General features: G+C 40.4%; 1 protein-coding gene and 1 long non-coding RNA gene across 2 annotated transcripts; one reads left to right on the top strand and one right to left on the bottom strand.

Moving 5' to 3' along the window:
• The first annotated feature begins 6,961 nt into the window (after positions 1–6,961).
• LOC130580432 (histone PARylation factor 1) lies at positions 6,962–17,873 on the top strand. Its single transcript, XM_057377925.1, has 8 exons — positions 6,962–7,048; positions 8,103–8,262; positions 10,176–10,362; positions 10,855–10,953; positions 11,981–12,131; positions 12,828–12,915; positions 13,502–13,674; positions 15,240–17,873. Exons 1-8 carry the CDS (start codon positions 6,992–6,994, stop codon positions 15,369–15,371), a joined length of 1,047 nt encoding a protein of 348 aa, XP_057233908.1. The 5' UTR covers positions 6,962–6,991; the 3' UTR covers positions 15,372–17,873.
• LOC130580433 (uncharacterized) lies at positions 17,510–22,372 on the bottom strand. Its single transcript, XR_008966103.1, has 2 exons — positions 22,248–22,372; positions 17,510–20,591 (listed from the first exon to the last, which is right to left on the bottom strand). It is a non-coding gene; the product is annotated as an uncharacterized LOC130580433 (long non-coding RNA).
• Between the last annotated feature and the right edge of the window lie 6 nt (positions 22,373–22,378).

Below are 22,378 nucleotides of genomic sequence, written 5' to 3' on the forward strand. Positions count from 1 at the left end.
CTTGGATTGTGCTGGTAACTGAGTTAGTGCCATATGAAGATGTCAGACTACTATAAGTAGGTGATCAAATACAGTTTCATTATACTCAAGAGTATCTCTAATCCCTAAGAGCTGTGAGCATTTGTGGCTTGTGAAAAGTAGTACATCTTAACAGAGACAAATCTTAAATTTACAAAATCTCAACAGTGAATAGTGAAGATGCTAAAGACAAAATCCTACTGTGAAAGAGGTATTTATTACCTTTTGGGACTATAAAGTAGGATCCTTGAAGTTGAGGAAGCATGCCAGCCTCTTCCTGTGGTGYGAAAGGCCTGGTCTTTTGGGCATACTGTATTTGCAGCTTCCCAGGGGAGTCTGTCCTAACTGGGTTGCTGCACTAAGGGCAGATTCAGCTCTGTGAAATGAGCAGAAAGCCCAAGACTACAGCATTAAGGGGAAATGCCAGGCTCTACCTTCTCCCACCACCATCCCAATGAGAGAAGTGGAGGCACATAAGCCTCCTTTAGATAGAGCAGTTGACTTTGCATATGTTGTAACCAGGGGCCAAGGCTTTAGAAAGATTTCCCTGCTGTGGCTCTTGTTTATGGTAGCTTGTAGCAACAAGGCAGATGAAAGGTGAAAGGGACCACAGMAAACAGAGTAGGATATTTTCTCAGTGCTCCCTACGTTGTGCAATGGCACGGCATAACAATTCCAGGTGAGCAGCTGACTGGTTCCACTTTGGAAAGAGTAGAGCTGTGTCAGCTCAATGCTGCACCTGAATTAATTAGTCTTGCTTATAAACAGAAAGGGTAACTTATTTGGGAACAAACTGTGCTAATGCTACACAGCTCTAGGCACTGAAGCTGTTAGGTGGGAATGGCACAGAATGAACATGTATTTTGTGTTACTAGCTAGCAGAAGTTTACTGTGCTGCTACACTAGAAGCCATCTGGAATGGAAACAGCTGAGCAGGTCTGAGGGAAGAAATTTAAATATGAACACAAATCTAAAGTTGATGTTATACTTTGGGTATAGCATAAAGCTTAGAGGCAGTACTAGTTTTTGTTCCTTTTAATATTTTGTGGTTGCCAGGGTACCCAGAAAAAATGCAAAAAAGGCTTCTTATAGAAATTGCTAAATATAATTGGATTGTTCATCCTAAGCCATATACTCAATCCTCAGATTTAGAGTCTCTCACAGCAGTACTGGCTAAAATGTTATGATTTACAAATGGCTTATTGGAAAATCTAGACTATTGCTCCTCAAGATGGTAAAACACGAAACTGGATTTACCCTGCCCCTGAAGAGTCTTGCCTGTCAGTTGTGGCCAGCAATTACGTCTCTCTCATTTAATGGGAATATGATCAATTCTCCCAACTGAGTAGCTGAGTTCCTGACTCACTGTAGTCTAAGCTGAAGTGACTCACAGCCACAATTTTCTACCTCCCCACCACATTATTTGTTGGGAGAGGAAGCATATGTTCTTGACAAAATGTTCATACCATCAGCCAAAACTTAGTGGATGCATATTATTTCATTACTTGTATTGTCACCCTAATATCCAGTTACAGCAGAATGTGAATTGCTCCCAGTGTGAGGAAACTGTCCCATAAAAACAGGGTCCTGAGGTTCTGACACTGAAGACTATGAGGTAGAGTGTAATAATGCAACATGAAAGATATGCCAGTCTTAGCAGTTACTAATGGTAAAGCAATGTATGTAGGGTTTGTGTTGCTGGTAAACATRTTTATCAAATTATTCTTCTTGCATATCAGAAAATTGAAACCCCATGAGGGGTATCTACAAAGTAGTCATTGACTTAAAATGACTTGCTATTTGATACTTTTATTTTTATGTATCACACCTTTCTTTTTTTCATGTATTGCCGCCAGCGGCACCAGTTTGACTTTATACTTTTTTTTTCTTCCTCACCTGTATGAAGCATGTTGTACATAATCAGGCAAGAATTTAAGGTAAAAAATACAGATTAAGAGAACCAGAATATCCATAATGACAAAAAAAAACCCCTAACTTTAAAAAAAAAAAAAAAAGGTATGTAGATTGTCTGGTTCAATCTACCCTGGCTCCAGTATTCAACCAGAAATAAAACTGGATTASATTTACTAATTCTAGGTTTACTTTCACTAGGGAAACCATTATTGGGAACAGATATTCACATTAGCAGTCTTTTTATTGGAGTAGATTCTTACAGGGAAACTCCCAACTTCCTAGGATAATGCATTGAGATGAACTGTGCCTCACTGTGCTTTAAATATACATAGCTGTGTTTCCAAGTAAACCAGGCAACTTGCAATAGTATGTCTGTGGCCATTTTTCAGACTTAACTGTTACTTATGGSAAATGGTCCTACATAAATTGCACTTACAGGACTAACAAGTAATTTAAATGCARAATAGTGTAGTGTCCCAAGCACTCATAATTTACATGATCAGAATGGATCCCCTATATTCAAAATAGAGAAGAAAAAAAGGGGTTGACTTGCAGTAAAATACTACTGCCACCATAAAATCACAGTCTACTGCTAGCTGCCAGATCTAAATAAATAGTGGTTCAAATGTTGGATTACAGTGGTATCAAGCTATCAGTTTACACTCTTTTCAAGAGCAGTTATTGCAAGGCTTGCTGAATTGATGCCTAAATAATATTAATTTCTCTTCTAAAATATTTATCTAACTTCAAGTGCTTCACAAAAAGACTAATGTATATCTTCACCCATATTCCTTTTAGATGTTCACAATACAAAGTATCCTGAAGCCTCTAGGATGTCTCAGGAAATACATGTCCTGTGGTATCCTGATCAATTTTCTTCCAGTTATGTGACATGSCCCCACCCACTGTATTCTTTCATTTATCCTGGTGTATATAGCCTACCTTGCAGAATTGCAAGGGGAGATGGCAGGGATCCAGGACAACCTGTCAGCACAAGCAGCAGTGAGGTGATGAGTCAGCAGAGGCACTGTGTGTCTTTGCGGTTTGCTGCAGCACTGCTCACTCCAAACCTTCCCAGAGGCAAGTCTTACCTTTGACCTTGAAAAGTGTCCCCAGCTCCTGCTCATCCTTATTTTGGTGAAAGGGAGGATGTGTCTTTCAATGAACCTGAAAATGTGAGGCTGCCCTACAGAAGCTAATAACTCAAGGAACAGAGGCTTAACTTGAGGACAAGACTGGCAATTTTGTAAAGCAACTCATTAAGAACCTTCACATAAACTGAAGTGCTAAAACTATTCAAAAATAGCGTAATTTCACTGCATTTGAGCCACATTGCATTCTGTACATACCCAATGTGAAAACTGCACATAGAAAAATCCAACAGATACTACATACACTATGATTATTTAGAATAAGACAAGATTATCCAGGGTTCAGAAATAAGATGTCTACATTGAAAGAACATCAATGTGGCCACTTGTGTATTCAGGTATTTATTTTGTCTTCATTCTTTATACTGCTATTTTAACAGGAAGAATTTAAATGGCTCCCTCTTGTGTCAAGAAAAATGCAGTATCACATTTGGCAAAAATTAGTCCTTGAGCAGAAATTAGAACTTACACTGCACAGTCTATTTATCAATATGTTGTGGTGACCGATGAGGAGACTGAACACATCTATCCCTTGCTGCTCAGGTACTCTTTGAAACTGCTTAAAAGAAGTACCTTAAACTGTAAAATTTTACCTTTCAGATGCATATGATGAAGGGTAGACAAAAATAGCTATGGTGCACAGAATAATCACTCTGTATCTTAAGAGTTGCTTGTTAAAGGGCTTCTATAGTGGCACCCCACAATCTATTTCCACACTTCAGAGTAAAAACTGATGAGGATAGACTTAACTAGGGTCTATTGAGTCTAATGTGTGTACTTAGGCTCAAAACTGCTGTTCTGAAAATACCTTATCAGCTGCCACCTGGGACTAGGTAGATCTAAACTCAAAAATACTCCTTTTATCTATCTAAAGTTACTTTTCAGAACCCAATCACCATCAGGTTCTTAATGGAACTGAGCTACCTGCTTCATATTCCAAGCCTGACAGGATAGGATGAGGTAACTGGACATTTCATTACCTATTTTTTTGAGGTACTCATTCTGAAATTGTTTGGAAGGTACTTACAAAAAGATTGTGTTGCACTATATATACACATATAAATATATATAAAACATATTTTCAAAATCCTATTTTATCTTAAATATGGCCAAACACTGGTGCTYTTAACCGATAATCTAGTGGCTAGGGTACCTGTCTGGAAAGTGTGAGAGACCAAGATTCTCAGATGGCGAGCATTTAGTATCCTCCTCCCTGGATTATGTGGTTCTCTTGTGAGTTATTACCAAACTGCAGGCTGTTCTAGATGACAGGTGTTCTTCAAGTCTTTGATAGCTTSTGTGGAGAAAAGAATAAAAAAAACTGATTGATCAAAAAAGCTCATGAGCTGTATCTTCAGTGGTAAAATCCCTCCAAGTTAGGCTTTAGAGACTTAGCACTAACATTAAGTCAGTGCAGGAGCATTTTTCTAGTCAGTTTGCAGTCTTTCCAGCATAATTGTCCTTTGTGAGATATCGGCATGCCTAAAATAGAAACACTAAAATCRTATTTGATACTTGTTTACATTACTCCTGTTTAAATGCTTTAATGCAAAATATTGAAAGAGGCAAAAGTCAATCTCTTTAAACGTGGCAAACTTTGAAAAGCTTCTGTTTTCTTATTGACCCAAAGTAAAGCTAGATGCTTTCATGCTGACCTTATTTACTTGTTTTGCAGCAAAAGACTAACGTAGCAGAATACACACTTGAGACACCAGGCCAAGTTATGAGACAGGCTTGAGCTATTCTTCCCATGTCACTTCTGCATTTGCCTTATAATTGTAATTGTGGAATTCAAAATGATTATGTTCAGGGTTCCTTTCAGTAAGCACTGAGAGAAGAACCATGAGGCCATAAAAGCCTGCAAAGCCATAGATTTGGGGTGAGATTATTTAATCCCTGTAAGAGGGGAAAAAGCTCATCCTGAAATTATTATGGGCAACAGAACTTGGCATTTGTTAGCTTTAATACGGAAATGGGACCTGTTGGGGCCTTTGGTGTCACTGAATCAATTTGCTGCATGAAGCTGGAATTCAGGTAAGCTAAGGTAGGGTATATTACAGATACTTGGGAAGGGGGTGGAAGAGGTATGTTTTTATTTTAAAGTAAGTGGGAACACTTTTCATAAAGCTACTCAGGAAAATGGCATTCCTTTGGGTGACATTTAGCTTCCACTATGGCTAAGATTTTGTATACCAGAAATTATGAGGGAGACTCATATTAGAAAGCACTTCTCAAAGAAACCTCAAGCCAGTACTCTTGAYACTTTTTGTGAAAGAAAATTAGGTTTGTGGTTTCTTAGTAAGCTTTTGTGCCTCATTCCTGCTTAACCTCAGGTGATGAATGGAAGCCCAATCCTTAAACAAGGTTTGGACTTGAAATTTAATATTGCTCCCTTGTGTGTGCATAAACAATAGGTATCCTGATTTAAACAATAATTTTGCCATCAGAGGGAGGAGACTTTGATGCAGACTTTGTTTGGCGTCTACGTGACAGCAAACCTCGCTGATTTATGTACAGGCAGTACCATCACCAGTCAGGATCAAGTTTCCTTTGACTTGTGTGTAACTCTTAATGGAGAATGCTGTAGCCTGACTTTACATGAAGCTTTTGACAAGCCACCTGTTTCTCAGGTAGCTGAAATATGCAGTTTATTCCTAGACCTAAGCTAAGAATCTATACCACAGCAAATATTTACAGCCTTAATGGACTGCAAGATAAAAAGATCTCATTTATTTATGCCATAYAGGCATCTTTCTTTCTGATAGGCAGTATGAGTTCACCAGTTCCTGTAGSATAGCTACATGTTTCTTTAAATAAACCCACCCTGATCTCACTTACTGAAACATAAAAGTGAAGGTTTATATATAACCAGCTTCCCACCGCCGCCTCCTGTGCCAATGGTTTTCCAGGCCCACTCCTATGMGAAGCGCTCGAGCAGTGTAAGCGGATGTTGCATAATGTGATTATGGGCTGCTCCAAACTGTGGAACGTGTCCCACTTGCGGCATGTTACACACGGCTGCCTCGATTCTTTCACTGGAACAGAAGCTGTGATACTGCTTTTATATTCCTGGCAGCTGTCAAATGCTAAAGCGGAAGATTAGGGGATTGAGGCTTTTTTTTTTTTTTTTTTNTTTAAAAATATGTCTCATCCTAGCCGCTGCATTTGCTTGAATATTTTTCCACTGGGCTGCATGTGCTGAGCTGCACAAAGGTGGCTTCCATGTGAATAACTTGTTATTCTTACCAACCATGATAACTGCTGTAGTGAAATCAAGAGCAACCTGCTCTAATGTAAACTGATTGCTCCTGGCAGTCTCAGCTATCTCACCTAACCTTTTCTTTTTTGGCCAGTCTTTTTCTCCTTTTTTTTTTTTTTTTTTTTTTTTTTTTTTTTTTTTTTTGTTTTTTTTTTTTTTTTTTTTTTTTTTTTTTTTTTTTTTTTTCCCCTCAGTACAGAAAACCTATCGGTTCCTCTCTCATGCTTTTAGTTCTGAAGGGGGAGATTACATTTCAGGTTATGTCTTCCTCTGTCTGATTCCTGTACACCACCCTCATATTACAGGAATTTGCACGTATATGTAACTAGGATTTTTTTTTAAGTCACCGTCTAAAGTGTATCTAGGCGGTGTATCTACCGCTGAGGGAACATGGCGGTGAGCTCCCGAGTTGTCTCCAGCACCAGCCGCAGTCGCCATCACGGGTTTGCTGCGCTCCTTCTCGTGCCCTGTAGCTGCCCCCCGAGTCGCCGCTGTGCCGGGGGTGTCACACCCGGGGATGTCACACCCGGGGGGTTCCGGCGCTCCCCGCCCCTCACTCCGGTCCCCCCGCGGCCCCCGGGCCGGCTCCGGGACTGAGGCGGCGCTGCGCAGGCGCGGCGGGCGCGCGGGATGCGGGCGGCGGGAGCGCATGGCAGGTGGCGGGAAGCGGAGGCCGCGCGGCGCGGCGGGACCGGCCGGAGAGCAGGTGGGGCGGGGACAGCGGGGACAACCCTGAGGGCGCCCGGGTAGGCGGGAGAGCCACTTCCGAGGGCCGCGGGTGCCTTGTGGTGTCTGTTGGTCCTCTCTCTCCTTGCCCCTCGTTCTGGTTTGCTCCGTGGCTTTGGGAAAGTCACAGGGCCCCGCGTTCTCCTGCGCGGGAGCCGCTCCTCCACCTGGGCATTTCCCGGGGACCGCCCGGTGCGCTGTGCCCAGCGGCTGCCGCATCATCCCGGCGGGACTGGGCTGGGAACGGGGACACTCGCCGTGTCCCAGTTTATCAGGAGGCGGCACTGCCTGAGGGGTGAAGTGTCACCCCCCGCATTGTCCGCTTCTGAGAACAGGAAAGAAACCTTGTTGCTTCCCCCCCCCCCCCTTTTTTTTTATTTTTAAATATGGGGGAGTAACGATTCGTACCAATTCGTGGAGACTTATTTGGGAATGGGGTAGCTGAGGCTATCTTTCAGGGTCATTTCCTAGCCTGCTTCAGTTTACGTCTTTACGTAAATCATTTTTAAAAACAACYTCAGCATAAATCGCCTTTAAAATGCTACACTGAAAACTGCAGTGGTCATGATGTTGAATGACACAGTAGTTTAGATAGTAGAGACTAGAGCATTTTTGTTGCGTTATTTAATCAGACTTGACAAAATAGTGTCCCTACTGTCTGTAAAACACAAACGTAAGTGTGCAGTCTGCAGTATGATGGGAAATGGTAATTTTAAAACAATGTAGAATTACATTAAACATTGGGATTGTTTTGCTCCTTYGCTTGATTAACTTATATTGACCCGTTAATATCAAACTAGCAGTTTGGTACTTCAGACACGTTTAGCACATGTCAGACTGCCCTTTTAATGGATTCTGTCCAAAACATGTTTTAGTCTGTATATATGCTGCTTTAACTAACAAAAATGCCCTAAAGAACTTAATAATTGTTCCTCCSTTAATATAAAAGCTTTGTAGCATCCTTTGGTAGAGGTGACAGAAAACAACTAGATTAACTCTTGTTTTGGGATGGTTTTTCTTTCTTTAATCTACAGARTGAAAAAAATGGAGCTGTCAAGAAGAGAAGATCAGATCAGACAGATATTCCAGATAGTCTTTGCCAAGAAGCAGAAACATGCTATCGGCTTAGACTGCCTGAGGACTTYTACCAGTTTTGGAAGTTTTGTGAGGAACTAGATCCTGAGAAACCAAGTGGTGAGGTTTTAAATTTTGGTTCTTTTAACTTTCACTCCCAAAAGCAGCCTGAAGGCAGGTAAACTGGAGGTGGTCAGGTGTATTCTAGTGAAGCTTCAGTTTTTCAATTGCGATAGAGTGTAAATTAAAATGCTGGATAGAATCACCAAGATGTACACTTCAAGCTTTCTAAAATGTGACTACTTCAGTTGTACGAAGAGACTAAATGTGGTCTAAATCTGCCTTTCTTGAAGGTTCATTTAAAATGTTTAGTATGGAATTCATGTTTCCTCATATCGTGGTTTAATCCCAGCCAACAACTGAGCACCACAAATGCACTTGCTCACTCTGCCTTGGTGAGATGGGAGAGAATCAGAAGGATGAAAGTGAGAAAATGTGTGGGTTGAGCTAAATGCAGTTTAATAGGGAAAGTAGAGGCCACGTGCCTAAGCAAAGCAAAACAAGGGATTAATTCATCACTTCCTATTGGCAGGCAGGTGTTCAGCCATCTTCAAGAAGGCAGGGCTTTGTCATGCTGAGCATGATGCCATGTGGTATGGAATGTCCCTTTTGGTCAGTTGGGATCAGCTGTCCCAGCTGTATGCTCTCTCAGCTTCTTGTGCACCTACAATCTCCTCACTGGTGGGATGAAATGAAGACTTTAATTCAGTACAAGCACTACTAAATCTGTATTTCAGCCTCCTCAGGTTTATTATATAACAGAATGTGGCATCTCTGTGTGCTCTAGAAATGACAGCATCTTTCAGTGTCACAGAATGGTTTGGGTTGGAAGGAACCTTTAATGGTCATCTAGTCCAACCCTCTACAATGAGCAGGGACATCTTCAATAGGACCAGGTTGTTCAGAGCTCTGTCCAACCCAGCCTTAAATGTTTCTAGGGATAGGTCATCCACCATGTCTCTAGGCAGCCTGTTCCAGAGTTTCACCACCCACATTGGAAGAAATTTGTTATATCTAGTCTGAATCTACCCTTGTATAGTTAAAATCCATTACCCCTTGTCCTCTTGCTCTAGGCCTTGCTAAAGTGTTTGTCCCTACCTTCAATACCTAAAGTACTGAAAGGCTGCAGTAAAGTCCCTGGGGCCTTTTCTTTTCCAGACTGAGCAACCCCCACCCTCTCAGCCCATCRTCACAGGACAACTGCTCTGATCATCTTCATGACCTTGCTCTGGACCCACTCCAACARGTCCATGTCCTTCTTGCGTGGACAACCCCAGAGCTGGATGCAGCACTGCGGGTGGGGTCTCACCAGAGTGGAGCAGAGAAACAGAATCCCCTTCTTCACSCTGCTGCCCACGCTGCTTTGGATGCAGCCCAGGACATGACTGGCTTTCTGGGGTGCAAGTGCCCATGGCCAAATCATGTCCAGCCTCATACCCCAGCAGCCCTAAGTCCTGGGCAGGGCTGCTCTTAATCTGTTCATCCCCAACCTGTGTTAACACCAGGGGTTGCCCTGACATAGGTGCATCATCTTCCACTTGGTCTTTTTAACCTTGTGAGAGTCCCATAGGCCCAATTCTCAAGCCTGTCCCTCGGGATGGTATTCCATCCTTCAARAGTGTCATCTGCATCCCTCAGCTTGGTGTCATCTGCAAATTTGCTGAGGTTCACTGAACCAGTCTTGTGTAATTGATAAAGATTAATATTAAACAATAGTGGTCCCAGTACAGAGCCCTGAGGGACACTGCTCATCACTGATCTCTATCCAGACATTAGACTGTTGATGGCTACTTCTTATGAGAAGTGTAATAACTCCTGGATAAAAGCTGTCGGGAAAACAATGCCTTAGCTTTCCTTGTCTACTAAACAAAGTGTTTGACTGAATATATGGAAACTTTTGAAACCTGAGCAACACAAGAACTTCATGATCTCGCTGTGCACCTGAATGTAAATAACTCTGGCTTGCTTTTCAGATGCACTTGTGTCAAGTGTTGGACTTAAGCTGGTTGGACCATATGATATTCTTGCTGGAAAACACAAAAAAGCTAAATCAACAGATGTGAACTTCAGTCTTCATTGGAGATTCTTCTATGATCCCCCAGAATTTCAGACTATACTTGTTGGGGATAGCAGAACACAGTATCACATGGGATATTTCAGGTATTTTTTTCCTTGTGTCCTGTTGCTCCACTATAACTACACATAGCTTTTGTCCTCTTTTGTTCCCATGAAACCTGATTTGAAGGTTGTGTGCTATCACCTTTCTATTTTTTTAGTAGAATATTAGCATATAGCTTGCTATCTTTTTATTAAAAAAGGTCACGAGAATGGGGGTTGAAGACTAAATATAAATATTTATTAAACTGCCTCCTCCAGCCATCCAGAGCACCTTCACTTACTGATCTTGAACTTTTGACATGATACCAGGAAGAAAATCTAATGAACAAAAGGGAAAGCTTATTCTCTCTGCCGGTATGGATATGAGCTYTTTTCAAGGCTTGCTGTAAGATTTTAGAGCTCTAGATCTAGGGGTATGTCTTGGTAGGTTTCTGAAAGAGATGGCAGCATGGTGAGGAGCCAAATTTAGTTTTACTTAGAAATAGGAGAAATGGACACAGCTTGGCTATTTTGTGTGTACTTTTTCATCAACAGGGATGTGCCAGATGAGCTCCCAGTGTGGGTTGGTGCAAATGAAGCTAAGAAGGGTTGTGTGATTTCACAAGTTGGTGATAATATCTTTGCTGCAGTCAAGTAAGGTTCATATTTCTATTTATAAATAGAATAGAGAGAAATGGTTATTGGGAGGTGTGATGTGGAATAATTAAGCTAACTTATTATATGTCTTCCTTCAGAAGCCCTCACTTATTTTCTGCCCCTGCTGACAAGTTTTAAAATTCTCTCAAAAGCTTTTGTAGGCTTTTTGACAGCATTTTCCTTTCAGAAGTAAATTAGCTAAGTGTTAATTGCGACATTCTTTAAATATGTTGGTAGTTACAGGCTCTGCATTTGAAAAAAATATCCTCTGGGTGTGTTAAAATACTTTATAAGTAAAGAAAGGGCATCTCAAACACTGGTTGAGGAAATCTGGGTATCATAGTAGATGAGCAGCATCTGCCTCATGTTCTTGCCTACATAAAAATACATTATTTTTGTATCTAATATCTACAGGAAGTACCATTTCTGACCTGTGGCAGGATAACAGTTACATGGATATTTYGTTCAGTATGATTCATGGAGCTCTACATGCTCCTGTGCCAGGAATGTAAACAACTGATCTCACCCCTGCTGGTTAAAAATGGAAAGCTCCCTAAGGACAGACACATGTCAGTCAGTGAAAGCAGACTGAAGATGGCCTCTGCAAAAGAACCCTTGTGCAGTTTAGAGTTAAACAAGGACTTTTAAAAGTACCATAGGGAAACTCATAAATGTGTATTTGTGTGCGTGACTTGGATAACAAATGGTGTATATGGCACTGAAGCAGCAAACTGAATTCTTAAGATAGAAAGATGAACAGTTACTGAGGGTTGGAGAACTTTCAGCACCCGTAGATTGCATAAACTAGATTGTACTGCAGATACAGATAAGAAGAGCCCAGGTACTGGCTGTGCCAAACTATTTTCTTTCCTCTTGTTAAGAGGCTTGCATTTTCAAGTCTCTGTATAAATAAACACAGGACTGCTAATCTTCATTGTAAGATCTGGAGGTTTAGCATTTAAAAGGCTATTAACTTGTTTGGCTTTCTCTTAAGTTCTTTAAGACATGTTTCTTCTGTTTGCAGATTATTTTTGTCAAAAAAACTTAAGGAAGTGACTGATAAAAAGAAAAATGCTGTTTTGAAGGACATAGATGAAAAGCTAACAAGAACAGCGAAAGAACTGGGTTATTCTCTGGAACAAAAAACCCTGAAGATGAAACAGAGAGATAAGAAAGTATGACTTTCCTCATCCACTGGAGAGAACTAAGTTCTGTTAAATTTTTTTCACTCACTTCCTGTTTGTGTTTTTTCATCCTTTTGGTCAGTAAGGGTGCTTCATTTAGGAATCTCCAGAGGTAATCAGCTCTCTATAAAACTTCAAGAGAGGGAAGATTACTRTAAGTGTGTTCCGAGTAATAAAATGAAATAAAAACATTTTACTCTCATAATTCATAGCTTGACATTCAATTCAAAACAAAAAGAACAAACCACCACCAAAAAAAAAACACAATAAACCCAGTAGTCTGAAAACTAAAAGAAATGGAGGGCATGGAGAAAACTGCTTTAAAAGTAAGGTTTTTGTAAACAGTTGGGTTGAATCTATTAGAAACAGAACCATTAAGGATGATATGGATAATAATAGAGGTTTTTTGCATACCTATCAAAAATCATTATGGTAGGAGGTTACTAAACAAATGTGGTACAGTTACACAAGTGACTGCAAAGGTTTCTAGATTTTAGAACTTGACTGGAGTCAAACTTCAATACTTGAAAGTAACTGCAATATAATTTGAAACCAAGTTGATGTCCTGGAGCCAGGTATTAGGTTTGACCTCCAGCAGTCAGGTATTAGTGTTCAGTGAGGTGAGTGATTTTTATGTCACAGTACTGTCTTACGGTGCTATGTTCCATTTCCTATCTCTTTATTCAGGTGGTGACCAAAGCATTTCATGGAGCAGGCCTAGTTGTTCCTGTAGACAAAAATGACGTTGGATACAGAGAACTTCCTGAAACAAATGGTAAATATCTTGTTTACTGTATCCTTGTGCTTTTTTTAAGTGAACAACCCCCAGCCACGCTCTGCAAAATACTAACTTCATTCATATTTTCTATTTAAAGAATTTGCAGGGTGGGAATAAAAAGTAGAAGTCCCACTTGAGCTCAAAGTACTGTCTTTAAAGGAACCAGATGRGAATCAGTGAAACATGCTAAATCTGAAAAACTAATTCCTGAAGTAGTAGTTTAGATGACCTTTTATATTGGCACAGCCATGCAGGAAGTAGATCCAAAAAAACAAACTACATTCAGGGACTTACAGGTTTGTTATCTACTCTCTTCTTCCAGTTTGTTTCAACTGGAATCAGTTCCTTGATGCAGTTTCACCAACTAATGCTTGTCTCCCTCTATGAGGAACAGAGGGATGGGCATGGGGCAGGAGTGAGTGTTTCCTCCAGGGAAAGGAGGAAGCTTCACCAGCAGTTCAGGTTGTGCCCACTTACACACTTACATTTAAGTGTGACACATGAGTATAGTTTTGCCACGGACTGCTTCTGTGCAGTATTAAATTTCTTTATTTAAACATCTAATTATCTTCTTTTTTTGCAGCTAATCTTAAAAAAATTTGCAAGGCCATTGTTGATGCTCCCACTGATGAGGAGAGAGTGAAGGCCTTTGCACCCATTCAAGAAATGCTGACCTTTGTTCAGTTTGCTAATGATGAATGTGACTATGGAATGGGGTATGAACTGGGCATGGACCTGTTTTGCTATGGATCACATGTGAGTACTGCAACAGTCATACTTCACAAAATTAWGCATTATTTTATACATGGACTAGAAGTTGTTCTGTTGTAGATTAATTATCCYTAGGAACTGTAGAGGTCTAGGAGAATATTTTTAATTCATGAAGAATGTTAAAATGTCACATGACATCATTCCACATCGAATTTAGAATGTGTGCATGAAAGCCCAATCCTGCAATCCAGAAGCAAAGACTGCCACCTGGGTCTCTTCCCTAGTTCTCTGTTAACAGCGAATATCATCAGTAAGGTGATTGAATTAATAGCATTTAGTAACATAAAAATTACASTTAATGCTTTTTGTTCTGTATTATCCACTGGCCTGTTGATGAAAAGGGTCATGGCTGTAATCAGTCTATGGCTAGAAAGTTTCAAAACTACTTAATATGAATGGAAGGTCACAGAAACACTCCTGTAAAATAGCTGCTGCTTGTAAAACTAGTATTGGCTAAGTGGTGCTTTGGAGTATGTGAAAGGTAAGTCTTGCAATACTACATGTAGGCCCAAAAGAGTTGTGCTGAACGCTGGTTAAAATGTTTAGCCATTGAAGTGATGGAAACTCACTGCTCTTTCCATACACTATTTTCTGCTCTCTTAAGTTCCAGACAGAATCTGAAAATGTGTGGTATTTTCCTTTGATACGCTGCKCTTTAGAACCCTTCTTTCAGACTAGGCTGCTTCCGTTGCTTAAATCCTTTCTTCAACAGGAAGGGCACTGAAGGCAGCAGTCCGAAGGGGTGGAGGCAAATACTGATCTTTCACGCTTTGTGCTTCTCAGCATGTGAGACTCACCACTGACAAAGTCCTGCAGTGAAAATTTGTGTTTACAGTACTGTCATGTGTCTTGTCTGTCTTATGCTGCAGCTTGACACATCTGTAAGTTTGCAGCYGTTTTCTAGAATTAGAAACCTTCATTTCTAGTTTAGTAACCATAATAAACAGTGGCTTCACACTTGATGCTATAGTTAGGTCCCTGCCTGTCTTGGGKCTCCTACAAGGAGATGTTTTCCAGCTCTGACTGGAGCCTTTCTGTTCTTTTGCTTACGGAGCCAGAGAAACACCCTTTATCTGTAGCCCAAGACAAAGAAAAGGACTTAAATCTTGTCCCCTTTGTTTGAGAGGTACAATGGACTTAGTCACTGCAAATGCTAAATATGCTCTGACGTTTATACATTTGAAGTGCTTAAATGGTTACTGAAAATACCCCCAAGGGCTGCTTCCTTCAGTGCCCTTCCTCAAACTGTGGGATGGGGCAAAACATGGGACTGTGACAGGATAGGGGACTTCAACTGCAGGCTGGAGCTTTGGATGCTGTAGTGGGACCATCATCTCTCGCGCTGCTAACAGTCGGGTTTCCATCTGCTGCAGCAGCCCATGCACCCCAGCCTGCCCTTTTGGGCAGCCCATGCACCCCTGCATGGTGAGGGTGTGCTGGGCCCTGTGGGAGTGATTGAATTGAGTGAAGCAGGAGGTGGGGCTGCTCCTTGGATAAACAAAGCCACTAACGCCAAAGGGGCTGCTCTTCTTTTCCCTTCTCTCCTGCAGTACTTCCACAAGACGGTGGGCCAGCTGTTACCCCTGGCTTACACCCTGCTGAAGAGGAATCTCTTTGCCGAGATCATCGAGCTGCACCTGAGCAACCGGCGGGAGGAGGACCTGGATCAGCTGGCACCCTGAGCGGGCACCGGGGCTGCAGCGGCGAGGGGTGTGGCCCTGCACGCCCGGGTCCGGGCTTGTCTTTGTGTGTATGTGTGTTTGTGGGTCTTTTGTACTCGGTGGCGGTGTCCCCTGCGATCAGTAAAGGTTTTCTAAGGAACATGCTGCTTCCCAGCTGGCTGTGTGTGGTGCGCCCGGGACGGGGAGTGGGGCCGGGGTGAGGTGCTGTGGGGCAGAGCTGTCCCCGGGCAGGGCTTTGGCACCCACCTTGCCCTGCCCTGCCCTGCCTGCCGGCCCGGGGAGCCAAGCCTGGGCCGGGTCTGGGGCTCTGAGGAAGCAGGGGAAGGGCAGGCTGCTGCCCAGCATTGCTTGGAGCACCTGCAGGCCCGGTGGTGGGCAGCGACTCACGGCAGGGCTGGGTCGGTGTGGCTCGGTTACTGCTTGCCTGTTCCGTACACATCCGAGCCCCCACGGCCCTGCTCCAGCTGATAGATGTGCTGTTCTTCATTTCCCCGGTTGTGTCCCACGCTGCAGGTAAAGCATTCCCTTCCTGCAGCGTTCCCTTCTCTGGCGGAGCACTATCCCTGCTCCTACATTGCTGGAGCTGGCTCTAGTGGGAGAAGACTAATGCGATGAAGGAAATGCTAACTTTATTACATTACAAAAGAAATTARGAATTCCAAAGCAGTTGCTACCTTGGTAATCAGAAGAAGCCATCTCAGGTTTTAAAATTTAAAAATGAAACCAAACTGATATTGTACAAGGTGCAAATTAGTTGTTTTCAAGGTTGTTGGCACACAGTTCTATGTTCATGTTACTGCACTTGGGAGATTTATTCTCCAGCAACTGATTAAAGTAACAGTCCAGGTAACAACGGAAAATAACACTTGCTCTTACTCAACAGCTCTGCTCCCATACATACCGTGACTTGACTTCGATGGTAGAAATTCCCACTATTACTAATGACGGTAATATTAATTACTACTTACAAAGATTATAGGCCGCTAGCACGGCATCATTCTCAAATTTAAGTAATTCTTACCTTTTTCAGCAAAGCAATGTCAGTTATGTTACTTTACGGTAGAAGGGAGCGTTGGAGGTACAATGTAGATTTGAGTGCTTCAAAAGTATCTTGAATTTCAAATGAACAAGATAATTGCATGCCGCAGCTACTTTTGTAAATTTGATGACCTCACCCCTTTCACTCATGACGTAAATGTCCCACTTATTCAAGCACAAACATATGGGCACTCTTCCGTAGGCCTAAGGTTTGGTTTTAGTACCTCTTTTCTGTATTTCTTGAACCTTCCTTATTCCTCTTTTTATGTTTCAAATACAGGAGACCTTTATCTTAATGCTCTCTATGAGTACTTTCTACTCAAAGTGTAGAATCTTGGAGAGGTTTGAGTTAGAGGGGACCTTAAAAATTCAACCTTTGAACTGTAACTTAAATAGGAACTTAGATCTGCAAAAATGAGGACCTAAGACTGGATGCCTATACTGATCTATTAACCCCTGCTGGAGAAAGAAATCTATTACACCCACTGCAGAATATGTGATGTGCTGTGTATAATTAAACTGGAGACAGACTTTTCAGCAGGGCCTGCTGCACTAGGACAAGGAATAATGGTTTTAACTAGAGTAGATTCAGCTAGACTCAGGGAGGATTTTATTATGAGAGTGGTGAAACTGTAATGTGTTGCTCAGAAGGGTGGTACATGCCCCATCTCTGGAAGTGTTTAATGGAGGGAGCTGAGCAAAGCTAGGTCTAGAGGAAGGTGTCCCTGCCCATCACAAGAGGCTTAAGAGTAGAACATCTTTAAGTTCCTTTCCAACCCAAGTTATTCTGTGAAATACACATCATKAACAGTTTAGACAATGGAAGGATTGTCCACTTTTAACTTTTAAATCAGAAAGCCAACTATTCTATAATTAAAACAAAAATGCCCCACTTAAGGCTGACTTGTTTGGTAGGGGTAGCTACTGATTTGTAGCCAAATGTCAGGCAATGCATATACTGCATCTCCTAAAATCCATTCTTTTCATCAAATCTTTGTACTAGTTTTGTACATAAAATTCTTAGCTGTTAATTTTCTCAGGGAAAATAACTGCAAAAATCAACACAAATATCGTTTGTGAAAACATGACAGAACAATAAATGGTCATACAGAAGTTTTTAATGTTTGATTAAATCATCACAGTAATGAGAATTTTTACTGTAATGATATACAGTTCTACCACACTATTATAAATAAAAACATTAAGATCAATATTAAATACAGCTCTAGGCAACATCACAGATTAACAAAGAATGCATTCTTCATGAACCAGTATATGAATGATTTAAAAAATAAAAAAAATGCTGACACTTTCCCCCTCCCATCCATCACTTTTTTTTTCTCAAATTAGTAACTTGAGTAAGGCGCTGCAAGTTTCATGTTAGAAATTTTTTGTTGCACAGTACAGGCACACATACTTCATTACCAGAACCTCTACTGTATGTTTACCAGAAGACATTTTAAATGCCAACAGGGAAAGCTTAGCAGGTTAAGAGGAGTAAACAGAGATGCACAATTTATATGCAGCACTCAGGATCCACACAGAAATTATGAAACTCAGCAGCAGTGTGAACTGTATTTAAATTCAGACAGTGCAGACTGCAGAATTAGGTGCAAGTTAATACAGTACACACAGCAGTGTTTTACAATAGCATCAGATTTCAAACTGATTTTTGTACATGTAGTGAGTTTGTATTCTTCCACTATAGAAAAAAAAAAATCAGACAACGGGAATCAGTGGCACAGACAACTTCCAGAGCAGTTTTCTGTAAATGGGCCAAATCCTGCTCTTTATGAAGCTTCCTCTTCTTCAAGCTTATGCAATGTAACAGAGCAAATTCTTAACCACTAGCACTAACTTCATGTGGAAGAGTACAGCTGATTGCTGCCATGCTCCCATTTTCATATAGCCTAATTCCCTGTTTCAGTACCAAACATTTTTTAATACAGGGCCTGATCACTGTGATCTCCCTAGCACATTCCACTTTCTACTGGTTCCAGTTGCTGCTAGATATGAGATGATAAAATGTAGACGGCAGTTTTTTACTAGGAAAAATCAGTTAAAATTTAACAGTGCACTTACTTAAGCACAGCCAGTAATTGTGCAGCTTGTCAAAAGTACAAGAATTTTGGTTCATTGTGTTAATTGTATTTGAGATAAAATCATACTGAATACTTTGAATAAAGATGTTTGAGGTAACTGTGATGAATGCCTTAGAGATATTTAAATTATTATGTTAGACTTTCAGTGTTTATTTTTTTGCCATTTTTGTAGTCTTGTGAGCATAATTGTTAAAAGAAAGAAATTTTATTGAACCCCACATTACAAAACATGATTTTTGTCAGCCAGATTTCTTAATTTTTTTTCTCCTTAGTTTAGGCTTATAGCATTTTGCCATTTTTCCTCTGCATGCACATGTGGTGGTCTGATAAAATGAATAGGAAACAAAACAATCTACTGTAAAGAAGTTAGGGATTTGTCAGTTCACCTTTGAGTGTGTGTATTCAGTTGCTGCCAAATTTTGAAGTCCAGCCAAAGTTTCAAGTACTGGATTCAATTCTGCCCTGCTGCTCCGGTGTGACTACATATAATTTGCACCTCTATGTATGTGAGACAAAAGAAAAAAGGAGTCAAAAGCAGTCTAATAGTTGCTTTCTTCTATTACTTTTAAAACCCCGCAGTTTTTTTTAAAAACAAAACCTTACTGTTCCAGTTATCTGCTAGTAAAGAAAAAAGGAAATCCAAAGTAACGGCAGTGAAAGTTACATTTGAAAATGATCTTGAATGTATGTTGGATCATAAAGAAGCCATTTTCTTGAAACCCTTCATCTAGTTGTAAACATTTGCTAATCCTCCATTAGTTGCAGAGGATTATAAATTATTCTATAAAATCACATTAAAAAGGTAATTAGTTATGTGAGATATTAGCTGATTCATATTTAATAGATTTTTAAATTCATACAAATATAAATAAAGAATGGTAAAACTTCAAGAAAAATAATATACATTTAGTGCAAATTATGAGTTACATTTCTTTCTACCTTGTCAGCAAGTGGAACATCTTTTGTGGAGAAGAAAAAATAAAAATGATCATTCTTCAACTTCACAGGGGGAAAAAAAAGATCTCCAGTGTTGTAGCATGCATTTTTACCAGATACACGTATACAGAATTGTTCCAGCTCTTAAACTAGTAGAATAGCAGTATTTTTCCTTATACTGCACAACATTGGTATATATTATAGTGTTTTCAATAATACAAAAATTGCATAAGACCAGGTCACATTATTGATACTTTCTGCAGCAAAACCAGTATTTTTCTTTGAAATACTAGTTTCACCTGGTTTTAGTTTTCTCTTATCATGACAGCACACAGGTTGAGAGAAGTCTCACATGGTTCTGGCAAGGTATTACCTGTTCAATCTGGTTTTGTTGCAGTGGATCTGCACTACCCCAATCATTTCATGATTTACAAACTTAGACATTGAATGGCACAAGAAAAACCTCCCTTCTTGTGATCACACCTCAGTAACTCACAGTACATCTCAATATGAGAAACAACTGCTTCAAAAGGGCACACCAATTTTAAAGAGGCTTTGTTACGGCTCAGGAGAGAGAGAAATAAAGCTCTTCTGGAATGTAGAAATGTGACGTGTAATAGTTAATACGTTTCATGAGTTAACACAACAGTTTTCAATGATAAGAAGGGCAAGACCTTTCAGTCTTCACAAGATGGCTCAATTCAGAACGATCCCTCCAGAAACAGGGATTAATAACACATCTCTTCAATGCTGAAGTACCAGGCTGGGGCTGGAGAATGGCACCACTGCACGGCTCACCCACTGCACTATCATGGCAGACCTGATATCTCAGGACGCATCCAGTGCACGACAGCAGCTCTCCCTTCCCACACTCCCATCAGCCTTCCTCATCGCCACATGCTCCCCCAGACTGACTCCTGATTGCCAGCAGCACTGTTACACAAAAACCCAGCTCTCGTCTCTGATTTTACAAGTATTCCCCAGACTAAAGTGTTGTGCTATTCAACAAATGAACCTCCTCTTCCGTTTCCTCTCTCTCCTCAGCTATGGGTTTCAGTTGAACATTATGGAGGCGGGGTCTTGGTTTGCCGTCTGGGCCATATGACGGAGGATATCTTTTTTTGTTATAATGCCAAGGAGGCGCCTGAAAAGGATAAATGGAAGACTGATATTAATCCAAGCAGGAAAATAATGAAGCAGAACAAATCTGTAGCCAAGTCCTTTTTGTTGACAGGAATAGAGCAAAAGTAAACAGCCTGATTTTCTTATTTAAACAGAAACATTTTATTTATCAAAATGTTGAGGAACCACCAGTTTGATAAAACACAGCAATGCTGAGACACTGTTTCAGATGGTCTCTGACAGCTGTAGTCCATTTTAATGAAATACAAGTCATACAAGTAGAGCCCATTACAATTTTTATTTAACTTTTTGCTTCTACAAAAATCAAATTTTGATTAGCATATGCCAACAAAAAAGTAACAAAGAGGGACAAAGAAAAGAGAGGTATGAAAAAGAAGTGATATTGATCTCATTTCGCAAGGGAGGCATGTTCCAAACTAGCCATCAGAAGTGATGTACTGCTTGATGGCTCCAAATCAAGCCAATCACACTCCCCTTCCCTCCTTTTTTAAACCAGAAAGATCCTTCCAGTCTTACACACTGTCTCAGGTTGAATGTATGCATAGGAGCACATGGTACTGGCCATGAAACTTTTGTAAAGTAAATAATAGTTAATTAGTTTTTGGAGTCCATGGCATCAGAAAAAAGTTAACTATGAATAGTAAAAGATAATTTTAATTTTTCAACTTAGATACTGTGCTCTTATGACAGGGTCTTTTATAACTGTAACTGTGAAACATCAAATAGAGTGAGACTGTCTGAAAGGATAATATCACAAGAGAAGCAAAGAGCAGAATAAATGAGCTGCTGCCCTTGTTTTATTCTGGTTAGTACATTTCAGTTTGTCTTATTAAAGGATGCATGAAATACTTGTGAAATATTAGCATAAAATGAGAACATAATTAGCATGTTTTGCACTTAAGCAGCTAAACATGGTGGGGATGTTTAGTAGACATGAAACTAGCAACCCATGTCCCAATTAAGACAAAGTCTACCACCTATCTAAGGGGTTAGTTCACAACATAATGGTTAAAATCATATCTAGATTCTGAAGTCAGCAGTCAACATAGTAGCGGGCCACTTGGTGGCTAAGGGTATCACTGCACATTCTGTACGCTGCTGTAGGTAACAGCGGCAGAATCACAGGACTTTACATAAAATCCCAGGACTTTACTAAAAAATAAGAAATTTTTAAAATCATGTTGATAAAGAGGGATTACAGGGAAGATCTAATGATACAATTAAAACATGCTTGTCTTTGCTTCTCAAAAGATGTGATGCCTTGCTATTTAACAGCTATTTAAAGCTGTCCAGGTCAGAAAAAGAAATTGGCATATATGAAAATCTAAATTTGGCAGGGAAAAAGTACTCCTAGCTGCATGCCTTCCCACCTGGGGAATTCAGCAGATCAACCAGCAGATCTGTGTGATCTTAACAACACAAGTACCAGAAAGTCTAGTTTACTTTGCTTTAATGTTGTGATTAACAGTATGTTCACATTTACAGCTTCATTTCTACAAAAGGATTTTGCACATGTTGTTTTATGGTTTAATACAGATTTTGAGCATAGGAAGATTTCATTGTTCAGCTGATGTCATAAAAGCCCTGAACAGTTCACAAGTTTCATGCTTCCTGACTTCTAATGTGTCTAATTATGAGATCTGATATATCTAATCACCAAGGGTTCGACGTGCTGCTTTAGTTGCTCGAGATGCTCTAATATGTTCTTCTTTGTGATGATCCCCAAGACAATCCTGAAACAGATTATGTTATGCTAATAACTGTGTGTGAAATCAAATTAAAAAAAAG

The sequence above is a fragment of the Malurus melanocephalus genome, unplaced genomic scaffold, assembly GCF_030028575.1.
Source record: "Malurus melanocephalus ecotype Western Australia unplaced genomic scaffold, MMel_1.1 scaffold_334, whole genome shotgun sequence".
Lineage (NCBI taxonomy): Eukaryota > Metazoa > Chordata > Aves > Passeriformes > Maluridae > Malurus > Malurus melanocephalus.